Source organism: Delphinus delphis, chromosome 12 (assembly GCF_949987515.2).
Source record: "Delphinus delphis chromosome 12, mDelDel1.2, whole genome shotgun sequence".
Lineage (NCBI taxonomy): Eukaryota > Metazoa > Chordata > Mammalia > Artiodactyla > Delphinidae > Delphinus > Delphinus delphis.
The window spans coordinates 81,706,886-81,723,240 of record NC_082694.2 but is presented as its reverse complement, the minus strand read 5'-3'; the positions used below and the strand labels follow the sequence as shown (position 1 = coordinate 81,723,240).

The 16,355-nt window shown below is 46.4% G+C and overlaps 1 protein-coding gene across 1 annotated transcript in view; it reads left to right on the top strand.

The window, feature by feature from the left end:
- LPIN1 (lipin 1) overlaps positions 1-16,355 on the top strand; it is a 68,592-nt gene that overhangs the window by 13,263 nt on the left and 38,974 nt on the right. The window contains exons 2-7 of the mRNA XM_060027080.1: positions 2,436-2,636; positions 3,362-3,457; positions 6,733-7,031; positions 9,622-9,747; positions 11,900-12,007; positions 15,426-15,555. Of these exons, the coding sequence (XP_059883063.1) occupies positions 2,445-2,636; positions 3,362-3,457; positions 6,733-7,031; positions 9,622-9,747; positions 11,900-12,007; positions 15,426-15,555 (951 nt within the window). The 5' untranslated portion in view covers positions 2,436-2,444. The remainder of the gene's footprint in view (positions 1-2,435; positions 2,637-3,361; positions 3,458-6,732; positions 7,032-9,621; positions 9,748-11,899; positions 12,008-15,425; positions 15,556-16,355) is intronic.

Genomic DNA, 16,355 nt, shown 5'->3' with positions numbered 1-16,355 from the left:
CTGAGATTAAAAGCAAGAGATTGAAAAGTAACTTGGAACGGGTGAGTGGAGAGCAGGTGTCTCAACGCCGTTCAGCGGAAGTTGCAGCGTCTGTTTTGTGCACATCTTTGGCTTCTCTTGAGGTCCTGAGGCACTTTCTTCTTCGGGGCAAACGTTCCCCTCAACGCCTGCTGGTGTGTCTCCGCGGACACCGTGGCGGGAGGGAGGTGAAGGGCGGCAGGGAGGGGGACTCGGGCTGGCCTGGCTTCTTCACTGACATCAACTTAGCTTCTTCCTTGAGCCTTTTACTTCAAACAGAACTGACGGAAGTGAAACTTGGGAACCGGCGCCCAGCTGGTTTATTCTTGTATTCGGTACCTATTCGCCAGCACGTATTTACAAGAGACCCTGGACGAAGGGAAGGTCAAGGAGAGTGTGGTTGCCTTCATGCCCCTAGGCCAGGCAGGCACTGGAGGTGACGTGGGCCCAAGCTGTCACTCAGAGAAACTTTTTAACCAAATAATGGTTCCTCTTCCTGAAATGAGTTTTGGTTAATGCAGTATTCTCCTTTACCCTCCTTGTAAAAAAATTTAAAAATGGTGGTAAAATGCACGTGACATAGAATTTATTCTTCGAACCACTTTTGAGTGAACAGTTCAGTAGACTTAATGCAATACACGCACGTGGTTGTGCGTTCACACGGTGGACAGTCACCATCTAGCTCCAGAACTTTCTCATCTTGCACAACTGAAGCTCTGTCCCCGTTAGACGTGAACTTCCCCTGCCCTATCCCTACCCCCTGGTAACCACCGTTCTGCCTTCTGTTTCTCTGGGTTTATCTGCTCTAGGTACCTCAGATAAGTAGGAGCATACAGTATTTGTCCTTTTGTAACCGGCTTGTGTCACTTAGCGTCATGCCCTCAAGGCTCATGCGTGTTGTAACGTGCCAGAGTTTCCTTCCTTTTTAAGGCTGAGTAGTATTCCATTGTGTCTGTAATACTGCATTCTGCTTATCCATTTATCCATCTGTGGCCTCTTGGGTTGTTCCCACCTTTTGGCTGTTGGGAGTAATGCTGCTGTGAACACGGGTGTGCAGGTTATCTCTTTGAGACCTAGCTTTCAGTTCTCTCGACTGTATACCCAGAGGTGGCATTGCTAGGTCATGTGGCAGCCCTGTCTTAAGTTTGTTGAGGGGTCACCACGCCGTCGCTGCACCTGGCTGGGCAGCCAGGCGGGTGTGGCTCACGCCGGGGTGGCCGTCAGAGCCCCAGCTGTGAGGAGGGCCAGGGCTCGGCGCCGGCGGGGCTCCCGTTGCCCTGTGCCCCAGCGTCTCCCGGATTGGCGCTCTGCCTCGTTTCTTCCGTCACTGCCGCCTTTCAGGCTGGCATCCTGTCTTGTCGGCACCATCACCAGAAGCCACAGGTTGGTCTTCCTGCCTTCAGTGTCTTTTCTTGGCCGCCTTCTCTACGTTTTTACCACAGTGCTCTATCTAAATCACGGATCGCATCCCGATCTTGTGGTTCCCGAGTCCCCGACGGCTTCAGTTGCTACAAAGCATCTTCCGAGTCTCCTGGCAGGTGTCGGCTGTCGTCCTTCCCCTGCGCGTTCTCTGCCGCAGGCGCCACCCCCTCTGTGCCTGTGCGCACACCTGTCTGTCTGCGGCGGCCTGTCCACCTTCCTCTCCCGGGGAGCATCCCAGCCCTGCTCCCCACCCATCGACTGTCGGCTCCTCTGGGATGGCTCTCCTCTTTCCCTGGACGTAAGTCCCTCAGCGTCTCCTTAAGTCCAAGCAGACACGACCACGCGGACGTGTGTTCTCCTTCTCTCTCCTTCACGAGCCCGAGTCCCTCCGGGGGACGGGGTCCGCATCTTTTTAATCTGTGTTCCCGGCGCCAGGCCCCTCGTGGAGGGGAGGCCCTGGATGTTTGCTGAGTGGACTTCGGTTGATCGGCTGGGCAGACAGACCGAAGCCCAGCGCAAGTGTCCCTCGAGATGTGAGAGCATCAGGCGGGCAGAGAAGGACCAGGGTGGAAACTGTTCAAAACAAAAGTCACTTATTTTTTCCTTCTCGAGTAAAAACAGTCATTTTTTTCTACCAGCGTTATTAAGCGCCTACTCTTTTTGGCGTGGTGGGGAGTATGAAGAGGTCTCAAATACAGCCTCTTTTCCCGAGAGTCTGAAGATTTGGTCTGTGAAACCTGCACATGATGAAAGAGCGAGCGCCACACGTACTGCGGACTCAGAGAGGCAGAGCCCGGTGACGACGGAGATCAGGCCTCCTGGGGTGGCCGGGGCTTGGGGTGGGGAGCGCTGGGTGGGGCCCATTCCAGGGCAGCCAGATGCCCTGAGCTGGGTGTCTTTGAAGTCGGGCGTGCGGCGCGGGCACGTTCACCTTGACTGGCTCTGGAGCCTGCCCCGAGTTAATCGTTTGTGCACCTTGTGTCTCTGTCTCCTAGGCTCAAACCATGAATTACGTCGGGCAGCTGGCAGGCCAGGTGTTTGTCACCGTGAAGGAGCTCTACAAGGGGCTGAACCCTGCCACCCTGTCCGGATGCATTGACATCATCGTGGTCCGCCAGCCCAACGGGAACCTGCAGTGCTCCCCCTTCCACGTCCGCTTTGGGAAGATGGGGGTCCTGCGTTCCCGAGAGAAGGTGGTACGTGACCTGGGGGACGGGTTCTCCTTAGAGAAAAATCCTGCGGCCTTACGTATCCGGAGCTCCTCGCGGACCCCGAGTTTTAGCTTTCCGTTGGAAAGGGCTGGTCCCTGAGTTGACAGTTACTCAGATTGTTCTGATCTCTATGCTTGCGTAAATTTCTCCAAGATTTAGTGACATAAACCAACTGTTTATTAAGCTCCGGGGGTTCTGTGGGTCAGGAATTCACAGCAAGTGCCTCAGGCTGGCCCATCTCTGCTCTTTGCCGCCTGGGGCCTCAGCTGAAGCCTCAGGGCTGGGGGCTGGGACCCTGGGTAGATGCACTTGCTCACTCGGCTGGTGGCCCTTGGCTGGACTCTTAGCCGAGGCTGTCACCCAGACGCCTCCGCGTGGGCTCCCCATGTGGCCTGGGCTTCCTCACACCATGGCGGCTGGCTGCAAGGGAGGGAGCCGGGCGGACTCTGCCTTCTTTTTCTGGTCCAGCCTCGGAAGCCACGTGGCCTTACTTGTGTTGTGCTCTCTCCCTGGGGCAATCACAGGCTTGCATGGCCCCAGGATGGTGGTGGTGGGGGGGGGAGTAGACTCCGTTTCTTGACCGGAGTGACCAGCGGAGGTTTGGAATTGTGAGATATCTTGGGGACGTGTGTGACTGAAGTGTACGTAGAGACCTGGTCATTGCCCGTGAGGTTTCCTGTTGTGATGAAGAACATATGTTTTTCCTTCAGGTTGACATAGAAATCAATGGGGAAGCAGTGGATTTGCACATGAAATTGGGAGATAATGGAGAAGCATTTTTTGTTCAAGAGACTGATAACGATCAGGTAAGGGAGCCTGGGTGGTGAAGCTTTCTCCCGCATTTTGAGCTTTGAGCAGGGCTCATCTGGGAGCGTGTGTGGAGAGGTGATGCTGGGGCCGGCTGTGTGGGTGACGGAAGAGGAGAAAAGTGGCTGTTTACCTGTCCTGGGGATTTGAGCCACAGGGTAAGTGTGTGCTATGTCTACCCAAGACTCAGCCTGATGCGTTCGCTCCCTGGTTCCAGGGAGACAGAGGAGTTGAATGACACTGGCCTGAAACCATCATCCAAAAGCATGCAAGTTACACTCGCGTGTCAAATCTCAGACGGCTGAAATGTTCTAGTTTTTGTTTAGTGAGTGACTCAATCACATTACTTTTTTACTATGAGAAAATGTTTAACAGCTCTGTGGAGACATCATTCTCACACCATGGGCTTCAGCCATCTCACGTGCGCAGCTCTGTGGTTTTTAGTGTTTTCACGGATACATGCAAGTCATCCCCGCAGTCAGTTTTAGAACATCTTCGTCGCCCCAGAAATAGACTCTGTACCCTTTAGCTACCCCTCCCCTATCCCTGAAGCCCTAACTCCCCACCACCCCGAGCCCTGAGCAACCACTAATCAAACTTTCTGTCTATAGATTTCCCTAATCTGAACTTCCACCTGAATAGAATCACATCGTTCGTGGTCTTTTGTGCCTGACTTTCGTGTAGGCTAATGTTTTCAAGATTCATCCGTGTTCTGGCTGTGTCAGTACTTCATTCCATTGTGTGGCCGAATGATAGTCCACTGCATCTGTTTACCACATTTCGTTTATCTTTTCACGTGTTGGTGGACCCTTCGGTTTGTGTTCCACCTTTTGGCCGTTGTGAATAACGCTGTGTACAAGTTTCCGTATAGACACATGCTTTCATCTTGAGGGGTATATACCTGGGAGTGGAATTGCCGGGCCATATGTAACACTGAATTTACCGCTGAGGAACTGCCAGGCTGTTGTCCGAAGCTGCTGCCCCATTTTACATTCCCACCAGCAGTGTACGAGGGTTCTGATTTGTCTATACCCTCGTCAATACTTGCTCTTTGACTTGGTGATTCTAGCCATCCTGGTGGGTGTGAGGTGGTATCCCATCATGGTGTTGATTTGCGTTTCCCTAATGACTCATGATGTTGAGCATCTTTTCATGTGCTTATTGGCCATTTGTATGTATTCTTTGGAGAAGTGTCTATTCAGATCCTTGGATCGTTTTTTTATTGGGTTATTTGTCTTTTTATCCTTGAGTTATAAGAGTTCATTATATATTCTAGATACGAGTCCCTTATCAGGTAGACGATTTGTAAATATTTTCTTCCATTGTGTGAGTTGTGTTTTCACTTTCTTGATGTTGTCCTTTGAAACACACAAGTTTTAAATTTATCTGTTTTCTCTTTGTGGCTCGTGCTTTTGTTGTCACAGGTAAGAATCCTTGGCCGAGTTCCAAGTCATGAAGGTTTACCCCCATGTCTTCTTCTAAGACAAACCGTTTGTTTTTACTCTTTCATTCACTGGGAAAGCCACTTTGAAGGGATCTGATGTAGAGATTCCTCAATAAAAACCACTTGAGCTAGTTCCTTTATGAGAAGATAGCCTTTCTAGAGGAACGGCTGTAAATAGCTCCAGGCTCTAAAATGAATGCCCATAGTTTCAATTTCAGGACAAAAACATCCCAGGCTCTGCTTCCTTCTGGTCTTCCCAGAGGTGCCAGGGTCTCTCCCAGCCTCAGCCTTCCCGCTCACATGTGGATCTCATACGTGTAGCACATTGTCTGATGCTCTGTAACCCACTTTATTTATTTAATTATTTATCTTTTGGCCATGCCGCAGCCTGCGGGATTTAGTTCCCTGACCAGGGATCGAACCTGAGCCCCCTGCAGTGGAAGTGCGGAGTCTTAACCACTGGACCGCCAGGGAAGTCCCTCTCTAAGCTACTTTAAACGATCAGCAGCATGCTTGTTAATCCCCCCTCTCTTTTGTATATATTCTTTACTTCTTTTTTTCCCTAGATTTTCTTTCAAACTAGTTTATTTAGGGGTTCCATCGTCTCTCCTCAATACATTTTATGTATTCCTCATATGCTTCTTCACTCACTAGTTCACCTAGTTCCGGGTGTCATCTCGATCAGCCAACCATCTTCGTAACCAGATTTATTGACAAGTCCTGGATTTTCTGATAGAGCTTCATTAATTTCATTTACTTCTCCTGATAGAGGAGAATAGAGTTCACGAGCAGCTTTCACGCTTTCCAAAGCACCAAACTCCTCTTGTTTGTTCAGTTCTGTTGCCACTTCGGGCAGACGACAGTACACAACATCTCCCAAAGCTTCCTGTGTAAAACTGCTGATTCCCACTGTTCCAATACCGTTTTCTGTTGTCCATTCATGTTTGTCTGTGAATTTTTGCATATGTGTCAGGCTGTATGTACAGTAGTTACGTTGTTCCCTTTTATCTGACAACGCCGTAAGGTCGGGATTATCACTTCCATTTTTCTGATGAGGGAGACAGACTCAGAAGTTAAGTGACTCTGCCCAAGATCACATAGCACATCAGAGGTGGAACCCTATTTTTTACTACCTGTTACCAGGTTTCTGATAAGAAATGAGTCATTTGATAATAAAATGATGGCTATAGTTTTTTAAAAAACTGGTGAATCATTATAAAACAACTATTAAATTGACAGGCGGTGGAGGTTTTTTTTTTTGGTTGTTGTTATTTTTGTTTTCTTGTAGAGAAGAGGGTCAGTACCTAATCACTTGACAGCTGCATACCTAGGTGTGCTCTGGTGCAGGTGGGCACTTGGGGCACGGTGTGGGGACACTGTCAGATGTTTTCTTTAAAAATTATTATTATCCTAATTCAGTGCATGTTAAAAACACACACACACATTCTCTCTTACACACACACAGACACGAGTGCAAAACAGAGTCCTGTTCCCAGGGTAATGTAATGACTCCAAGCCCATTTTTCGTCTTTACCCTGGCAATTTCAGACCAAGTGGAATTTTGGCAGCCTGAAATAACTGATAATTACCTCACTTTGTTATAATTACGAAAACACAGGATTCAGTACAAAATGGCAGTTAGCGACTTGTCGACTTTATGACCAGCTGTCAAATTCGGCAGCCGCGTCTGCAGATCGCCGTGACGCCCTGTGCTCCCCACTGCCCCCCGTGCCTGGGCCCCGGAATGAGCACTGGTGGGTCGTCGGCACCACCGGCTCCTTAAACCCCAACTAACGACGCTCCTTCTCGGAAATGTGTTCTGTCTTTCAGGAGGTGATCCCCGTGCACCTGGCCACCTCCCCGATCCTGTCGGAAGGAGCCTCGAGGATGGAGTCCCAGCTGAGGAGGAGCTCCGTAGATTGGATGAGAAGCCTGGACCCCAACACGTCAGTGCAGGTCTTACCTCCCAGCGAGACCCCTTCAAGTGGCTCTTTAGTGAAGAAGCGAAGGAAGAGGAGGAGGAAGTTGCAGCTGGACAGCCTGAAGCGGGACGACAACACGAACACGTCCGAGGATGAAGACATGTTCCCCATAGAGATGAGCTCGGACGAGCTGCAGGACAGCAGTAGGTACGTGTGGGTGAAAGGCAGGGCCTCAGCTAGAACTGGGTGAATTCATTGTTTAGGATGATCCTTTTATTTATTTATTTATTTTTAAATTGACGTATAGTTGATTTATAATGTTGCGTTAGTTTCAGGTGTACAGGAGTGAATCGGTTTTTTTAATATATACATATATATATGTATATATCTGTTCTTTTTCAGATTCTTTTCCCTTATAAGTTATTACAGAATATTGACTAGAGTTCCCTGTGCTCTACAGTAGGTCCTTGTGGTTTATCTGTTTTGTATATACTAGTGTGTATCTGTTAATCCCAAACTGCTAATTTATCCCTCCCCCCTTTTCCCTTTGGTAACCGTAAGTTTGTTTTCTATGTCTGTGGGTCTATTTCATTTGTATCTTTTTTTTTTTTCGATTGCACATATAAGTGATATGGTACGATATTTGTCTTTCTCTGTCTAGCTTACTTCACTTAGTATGATGATCTCTAGGTCCATTCATGTTGCTGCAAATGGCATTGTTTCATTCTTTTTGATGGCTGAGTGATATTCCATTATGTATATATACACCACATCTTCTTTATCCATTCATCTGCTGATGGACATTCAGGTTGCTTCCATGTCTTGGCTGTTGTGAATAGTGCTGCTATGAACATTGGGGTGCAGGTGTCTTTTCGAATTGTGGTTTTCTCCATATATTGGCCCAGCAGTGGGATTGCAGTAGGATTATTCTTATAAACTTTTCTTCCCCCAGAATTTCTTACTCTTCTGTTAATGCATCTGAGACTGAATTTTGGAATCCTGCAGGCCCGATTCTAAAGTTGCATAAAGATGGGAGGTAGCTTGTGACAGAGAGACGATTGGTAACATCCTTGGTGATAACTTCAGCTTTCCAGATCAGAACCAAGAAACAGGAGCTCAGCAAATGAACACTTCATGCATGAAACCGTTGTTTCAGAACCCGCTTATTCCTATTTGAGCACCACCTGTGAGCCCGGTAGTTGGGCTGATGGATAGCTGGAGGCCAATCTGTTACAGACTTAGGGCCACAGGTGAATGTAGAACATGACCGGTTTCTCCACAAGCAGACTTTTCAATTTTGATGAGGCCCAAAGTTGAAGGGACACCTGTTGTTTTTTTTCTTTGCTTTTAATAGTGTGGCAGAATGCTGTTTCTGGGTATTACTATTTTGGTGAAAAATGCCGTTTTTAAAAGGCAAAACATTTGTAAAGAATATTTGATGTTTCATATTTTTATGTAATTCAGTGTAATTTTTGCTCATTGTTTTTGTGTCTTGTTAACACAACAGGGAGAAGGATGGGTAACTGAATCGCTTTGCTGTACACTTGAAGCTAACATAACCTTGTAAATTAACTATACTTCAATTAAAAAAAAAAGGGGAGAAGGACCATCAGGGTTAAGCTCTGCTTTGTTATTTAGAATAGAATTTTTTTTTTTTCCTGGCTAAAAATAAAGGCACATTGGCAACGTCGATTTTCCTAACTGTGGCCTCTGATCTGCTGTGGGCTCAGAAGCTGGGTGGTTGGGTTCATTACAGTCGCCTTCCCTGCATGGCTTTTAGTTCCAGAACTTAGTGTTAGGTATTTCAGATAACATCCAAACATAGAGACCAGTGGCCTCTGCGTGAGTGAAATAGTGAATCCTATTTCGTTGAGCATGCTATACCTGAAACGAAGTAGATTTGCAACCATTTCATAATGATAAGACTACGACTGGTTGTGACATTTATTTAATTCTGCTGGACGAAACATTATCTGTGTACGGCCATCCAGGGATTTGGTAGCTCACTCGTACATGGCAAGAGTTTTATTAACCCTCTGGGTACAGTTTTGGGCCCAATCTACCTCTCAGGCTTTTGAGACGTGAAATGTGAAAGACAACTCCGTAGGCCCTACCGTGTAAGCAAGAAGCAGTGTGGTCATCAAGCCCATGTCTAAATCCCAATTCTTGAACAAAATCACTTAACATGTATAATTCAGCCAAAGCATGAGCACACAAAACATTTCTCTGAGTCACTTTTGTCCTGTCCATTCCTGTCCTGGAATGTGCCTGGAATATGCCTGGGTAGTTTATTTATTTTATTTTTTTAAGTCTTATTTATTTATTAATTTTTGGCTGTATTGGGTCTTCGTTGCTACATGAGGGCTTTCTCTAGTTGCGGCAAGCAGGGGCTACTCTTCGTTGCGGCGCATGGGGTTTTCATGGAGGTGGCTTTTCTTATTGTAGAGCACAGGCTCTAGGCGCATGGGCTTCAGTAGTTGTGGCACATGGGCTCAGTAGTTATGGCTCGCGGGCTGTAGAGCGCAGGCTCAGTAGTTGTGGTGCGTGGGCTTAGTTGCTCCGCGACATGTGGGATCTTCCCGGACCAGGGCTCGAACTCACGTCCCCTGCATTGGCAGGCGGATTCTTAACCACTGTGCCACCAGGGATGTCCCGCCGGGGTAGTTTAAAAGGAGATCATGTTAATCTATGAAGTATTAGCGATAATCAAGGAAAAAATGGAAACTTGCCTTTATTATGAATCTATCACTAATAATTCTTTGACTTTGATTTTTTTTTTTTTTTTTTTGGTCTCCAGAACTCTTTCTAATGATATACCTCCATTCCAAGGAGATATCCCTAAGGAAAACCTTTCCCCAGTCATGACTTACCTTCAGTCAGCATCTTACCCGAATTCCGACAGAGAGTGGTCACCTAGTGCCAGGTGAGTGGCTGGTGTGTGTACGTGTGTGTTCACCTGTCCTGGTCCAGAGGATTCCAAGTCAGTTACAGGAAACATGTTTAATAAAATGGTGAAATCTAAGTAAAAAATGAAACAAATTAGGACTGGAAAAAACACAGTTTAGAGTAAGAGGTACAGATCAGGATTAAAACCAGAGAATGTGCAGATCATAAACTTCTATCTAATAGCAAAATGGAACTACAGATACGGCTCTTAGCTTCCCCAGGAGACGCTGAAAGGCCAACCACTTGTTAAGTTACATAAAGCTAATTGTCAGCAGCAGCAGACAGGTGACAGAGCCTTTCTGGATACTGAGCCCTGAAGTGGGATTCAAGAGCAAAGAGATTGCTTCGGGGGCCCCTGCGGTCCTTCGGGGCTGTGAGAATGAGGCCTTCTTCCCTTGCTGCGTTTACGAATATTGGTTTCCCTGAAATGAGCTCTCAAGGGGCCCTAGACTTCCTGTATCAACTTGGAGAACCAGAGCTGCTCGGTGTGCAGGGAAGACTCTAAAGCGTTGAAGGCTGTGAAACCTGTGAGGATACGTGAGCCCTTCTGAGCAGTTTTCAGGACTGGGGAGGGGACAGAACTGAAGCGTGCCTTCTCAGCAGGGATACTGTCACCCCTGTCGGGACACAACTTGGTTCTGGGGTGGCAAAAAAATCTTAGATATTATAATAGTGTGTAGCCTTCAGAGGGCCACAGTACATGAGCAGATGCATGGTGTATCCATGGCGTTACAGTTTCATGGTGGAGGGAGGGCTATTGGGAAAAAAAAGGTCCCGGAGGTGTGGCGAGAATAGAAAAGAGGTTAGGAAGCACTGATCTAAGTGACAGCGACATCCTCAGGTTACTCGTGCCTCTAACGTGTTAGGTTTGCTTCTGGTCTAAAGGGGAGGTTTCGGAGCCCCTAAGCCCTGGCATGTGCTGCAGGGCTTTCCACCTGAAGCCAGGCTCACATAGACGCCACTCCCGGTCCCAGTTTGACCCGAGTAATCTCATTAGTGAGATGGCACGGTCAGCGCTGTGTGCTGAAGTTGAGGTTGGAGAAAAATGGGTGCATCACATGCCTGGTTTCTAGCCGGGACCGTGACAGTGAATGTGGGGCTGGGGGCCTGTGGGGTCCCCTCATGGGGGTCTGTCTGTCCTCAGGCCAGCCCTGTCCAGTGGAAACATAATGCTAGCTACATACGTAATTGAAAATTTTCTAGTAACCATCCTTAAAAAATGAAAAGAAACTGATGAAATTAATTTTGATGATCTATTTCAATGACCTGGTATATCCAAAATATTTTCATTTCAGGTAATCAGTTTTTTAAAACATTATGAGCTGTTTCAATTCTCATTTTCATAAGCCTTGGAGTCGTGTATCTCATATATACAGAACATCTCAGTGTGGACCAGTCACATTTCAAATGCTCAGTAGCCACATGCAGCCCGTGGCTATCATATTGGACAGTGCAGGTGTAAGACCTTTCTAGAACCTTGTACATTCTCTCCCTAGACCTGTGGAGTTAAACCCTGAGGGAAAAAACACAGTACTTTTAGGAAGAAAATGACGTGGAATATTTAGAAACCACTAATAGGTAGAAAAATCTGTTCAAACACTCTAATTTTAAGCATTTTAAACAAATGTTTTAAACACAATCCTGAATATGTTTCTCTGTCTTTCATGTTTGGCTCTGTGAATCTAGAAGAATGACCACGTCAGATTAAGTGATCTGGCCACTGTTAAATGCAATTACAAGTTAGGATAAATAGATACATTTCCATACTTGGGTTTATGTGTTTTCTTTTAAGAGACAGTTACCAGCCCAAATTATCCAGCCTTTTGGATTAAGTCATTTGATTAGGCACTAAATTCTGACCCAAGAAAAGCAAGCGTTTATGGGCATATGGTTGAAATAGAAAGTGAAATGGGTGTCTTGGCAGTGTCCTGCTTCTGTGGTTCAGAAGATTCATGTTGATTTCTTAGTGATTTCAACATGTGATCCTCTGCTATTGTTGGATGCCCAAGTACCTTCACTTTCTTAAAGATGTTAGCGTGGAGAGTAGCCAAATAATTGATAAGAAATTTTGTTTAATTGAATTGACCTGTGATTTCTCTCTCCTTTAATGTGGATCACGTGGCATCCAGTAGCCTGACAGATTGCAGGGGGAGCCCCCCTCGTCTGGCAGCTGCGGCTGAGGGCGGTCTTTCTAGTTCTTGCCCTCCACAGTCTTCCCACTTCCACGCTTCGGAAAGGTAGATGGGTGATCTTCCCACCGTGGATGTCTTTGATAATAAAAACTTTGATCTAACTCTTAGAACTGTGTGTTGCCATTAACCAAATTACTTACGTGGAAAATACATATAGATTCTATGAAGTGAAAGTGTAGATTTAACTCTTACCAATCTATTTTACCAACTAACCAAATCACTTATGAAGAAAATACGTATAGATTATTACTTTTCCTTTCATTTTAAGCATTTGTCGATGGTTAGATTTTTTTTTTTTTAAGTACTAAATTTAACTCTCTGGAAATTAGGGTCACGCATATAATTCTTTCTAATTTTGTGAAGTGCTTTGAAAAATACAACAGTGCATTGAAAATTGGGAATATGATCTCTGTTTTGTGTCTGGGGTTGTTCAACAAATAAGTTTACGAGACTTTCTTAAGATGTTGCTTAAGCATAAGGAGAGTTATTATTATAACTCACTAAATAGCTTATGGACCTTCCGGGACATCCCTGGCGGTCCAGTGGTTAAGACTTCACCTTCCAAGGCAGGGGGTATGGGTTCAGTTCCTGGTCGGGGAGCTAAGATCCCACGCACTTCACGGCCAGAAAACCAAAACATAAAACAGAAGCAATATTGTGACAAATTCAGTAAAGATTTTAAAATGGTCTACATCAAAAAAAAAAAATTCCTAAAAAAAATAGCTTATAGACTTTCTGCGTAATATAATCAGATGTTTCCACAGCATTTGTAGCATAGAATTTTGGAGAATAGCATAGGATGGACTTGAAGGTTTGGGATCCTAGGTTAGAGTCTTCATCTGAGGCAGAGGGCTTAGATTCCTGCCTCCATTCCCTCAACATTGCCCACGCTTTGACCTGCCTGCTTTGTAGACTTACAGGGTTTTCTTTAGACACCTGAACAGAGAAGCTGTGATTAACGTCTACCTGGGAAACTGTTTTTCTTTTTGATTCAAGAACCCAATCTCAGGACGTACTTCACTCACAGCTTACTGTGCAGAAGAAAGGCCACTTTCAAATGAGGTCAGCTAAGTTGTGAGCAGTTATAACGGATGTCCCTGATTGGGATTTCAGGAAAAATGCTGAAAACTATTATGGCTAATAAATGCATTCGTTATGAAAATCAATCAGCGACCTTGAAGCTTACTTTTTTGAACAACCCTTATCTTAAAAGTCTAATATTTGGTAATCGTATTAGAAATTTTGGAACCATCTTTCTCATCGATCACAGTCAGCATTGGGAGTCTTTTTCCTAATTCATCTTCTGTCTATCTGAATTCTCTCAACAAGGGCGCCGACTGTGCTCACGTATTTGGGTGCAGCATCCTTCCGAGAGGCTGGTGCGGCCTGGGGGCCAGCGTTTACTGTAGTGGCACAGTGAACGTGACAGGTGGCACGTCTGGCTTATGGCTCACACAGGGCTGGGTCCTTTGTGAATATGAATTTGCCCACCTGCACGCCTCTATGGAAACCGTATGGCTTGTAACTTTTATCACAGGATCAGAATGTTAGGGATTCTGGAGTTGAGCGGAGTGACAGAGCGCCGTGTTCAGCGTGTGCATTCTTCTAGAGTGGGGTTTGGTAAACTACAGCCCGTGGCCCCAGTCCGGCCCACCCTCTGTTTCTGTAAAGTTTTACGGGGCACAGCCAGTTTGTCCATATATTGTCTGCGGCTGCCTTTGCACCGCGCGGGCAGAATTGAGTAGTTGCTGCAAAGATCCCATAACCCACAAAGCTTGGAATTCTTGCTACCTGGCGTCTTAGAGAAAACGTTTGCCAACACCTGTCTCCAGAGCAGGCCCAGTCTAAAGGGCTTGACTTCATTTTGTGCGGTGGGTAAGACGATGTATTGTTCCAAAGAATTTATAACGAAATATAAATAAATTGTGTTCTTTTCAAACAAATGATTTGAGGTTTGGGTGCAGCGCCGATGAGGGCGGGAAGCCAGTTACGATGGATTTTCCCCCGTGACGCCTCTGGAGAAAGAATGACCCAGGTCACAGTTGTCGGCACAAAGGCCCCTCGCTGGAGGCCACAGCGCTCCATTTGTGCATGTCACTGATGCTGAACGTGTAATTCTGGACACTTAGGTGCCAGAAAAGCACTGACCCTTTGGAGAAAAGCAGCCTTAGGAAACTAGAGGAAGCAAGACAGATCGGAGGTGATGAACGCTTCACCTCTCAGATGTCTGGAGGGCCCAGCGTTCCTTCTCCGGGGACTCCTTCCTTGTGGGCACGAGTGCGTGTGTGTGTATATGTGTGTGTGCACGCGCGCATGCACGCTCATGCGTGCAGAGGTGTCCCATCGTTTACACGCCCACGGTATGCTATCTCAGGGTCCTCCTCTACGCAGACTGGCCAAGCGGAGCCCGAGGGCTGCCACGTGCCGTTGACATGGGTGGAGGGCACCGGGCGCCCAGGGAGGAGGAACCAGCCAGCGTCCCCCTCAGTATGAAACGATGGCGAGAAGCAGCATTTAGTCTGTTTGTCCGAATGGCTGGACTAAAGAGAGCCAGGAGCAGTTTAGCCATTCAGGGTCCCTGTTTGTCTGAAACATGGCTGTGTGTCCTCCACGGGCTCTCCTTGTCCTGGCAGGAAAGTTCTGTTCCCTTGGAGCTGACATCTAACTCGAGCAGATAAATGAAACCAAGCACGTGGATGAGAGGTGACTTAGGGGAGACTGTGTGAGGTCTGTGAGAGAAGGTGCAAAAGGAAAATTACAGGGGCTTTCTTTCTCACATCATTTAAAACTGTCATCTTAGAGGAAACGGTGCAGGAGACGGAAGACCAGAGATAATTAAATGCGTCCTTCTCCTCCGGTTGTTGCTTAGAAGGCTGTGAGAACTCTGTAGATAAGGTGATGGTTTCTGTGCTTGGACAGAGGTATGACGGCTCAGGGCTCAGGAATGAAAATGTAGAAAACGCAGAGAGGCAAACCCAAGTTACAGCCACTTAAAAGCTGGTCTGAGAATTAAGCATCATGATGTGTTGTTGCAGGAAGAGCTTAGCAAATAGGAATCTTTGAAGTATTCTTGGAAGAGATAATATTTTGCAAAATCTCAGCTTGGAGGTCCCTGCCACGTTAGTGAGTTATTTGTGGTAAAGTTGGCCCACGATCAGTTTCCCGTTCCATCTCTCTTTTTTCCAACTTGCCCTTTTAAATGCTCCTTCTTTTCATCCTTACTTACTTGGAATTTGGCGGCAGGTTGGGACAGGGCTATGCAAATTGGGAGCACCTTCCCCCTTGGCGCGTGTTCTGTCGACCCCTGGTGGCCACAGAGGGGATAGTCATGAAGCCGTGGACATAAGGCAGTGGCGGGTTGGGTGCATTTTTCTGGGCTCTCCTGAACCCTAGAATTCTGGGCCAAAAACAAGTTTTAAATGTTTCCCTTCCCACTTTAATCATGCATTTGTGTTTTCTTAAGTCCTTCAGTTTCCCGACCTTCAACACCTAAAAGTGATTCGGAATTGGTCAGCAAGTCTGTGGACAGGACAATGCAAAAGGATAATCTAGAAATGCTCTGGCTTTGGGGAGAATTGCCCCAAGCCGCAAAGGTAAGTTCCCCCCCGCCCGCCGCCTGCTCAATTCTGCTACGCACTGAAGGTAGTTGGGAAAAACATGTAATGGGCACAGTTCTTTCTTTCAAGAAATTTTATTTCATATTCCAATGTGTTACAAGAACCTTGAATTATATTATTATATCGCAAGCTGGGGCTTTTTTTAAAAAAAAATAATAATATTGTAAGATCCTTGGAAGATGCTACGGCCTCTTGTATCCCCAGTAAGTCTTTGTGATATGAATAAATGAATGAGTGAGTGAGTGAAGATGGAAAGCATTTCTATTATGACTCAAGAAGGGCAGCTCTTTGGAGACTAGGTCTGTTGCGGCTGGAGTTGGGGGTTAATTTGCTTTCTAGGTTATTTAACTTTCATGGAAAATGATGACTTCTCTGCCCACAAGTGGTAGTGCTGACCCAGCCAACCATCTTTACAAATTCACGTCGTTTGTTGCTGGAGAAACGGCACGAAAGTGCAAACCCATCACTTCTTCTGGCAAAACAGTTCCGGCCACAGATCCGCTGTTGCATTGTTTCCATTTGTGTTCGAAGCTGTGGGATCAGATACAGAAATGCATACCCTCTCCCCACTTTCTGGCCCACAAATGGCATTTCGGTTTCTGTTTGGATAAATCTTTTCCATAACTGGAAACTCCTTGGAGAGATAGAGACAGAAATGCTAATTTCCCACTCATGTGAACCAGCCACCAAGTCTGCCCTTGTTCATTCACGTTTTGGGGGGGTAGACTTCGTTGAAATATAACACACGGGCAGAGAAATACCCAGATCCTAAGTGC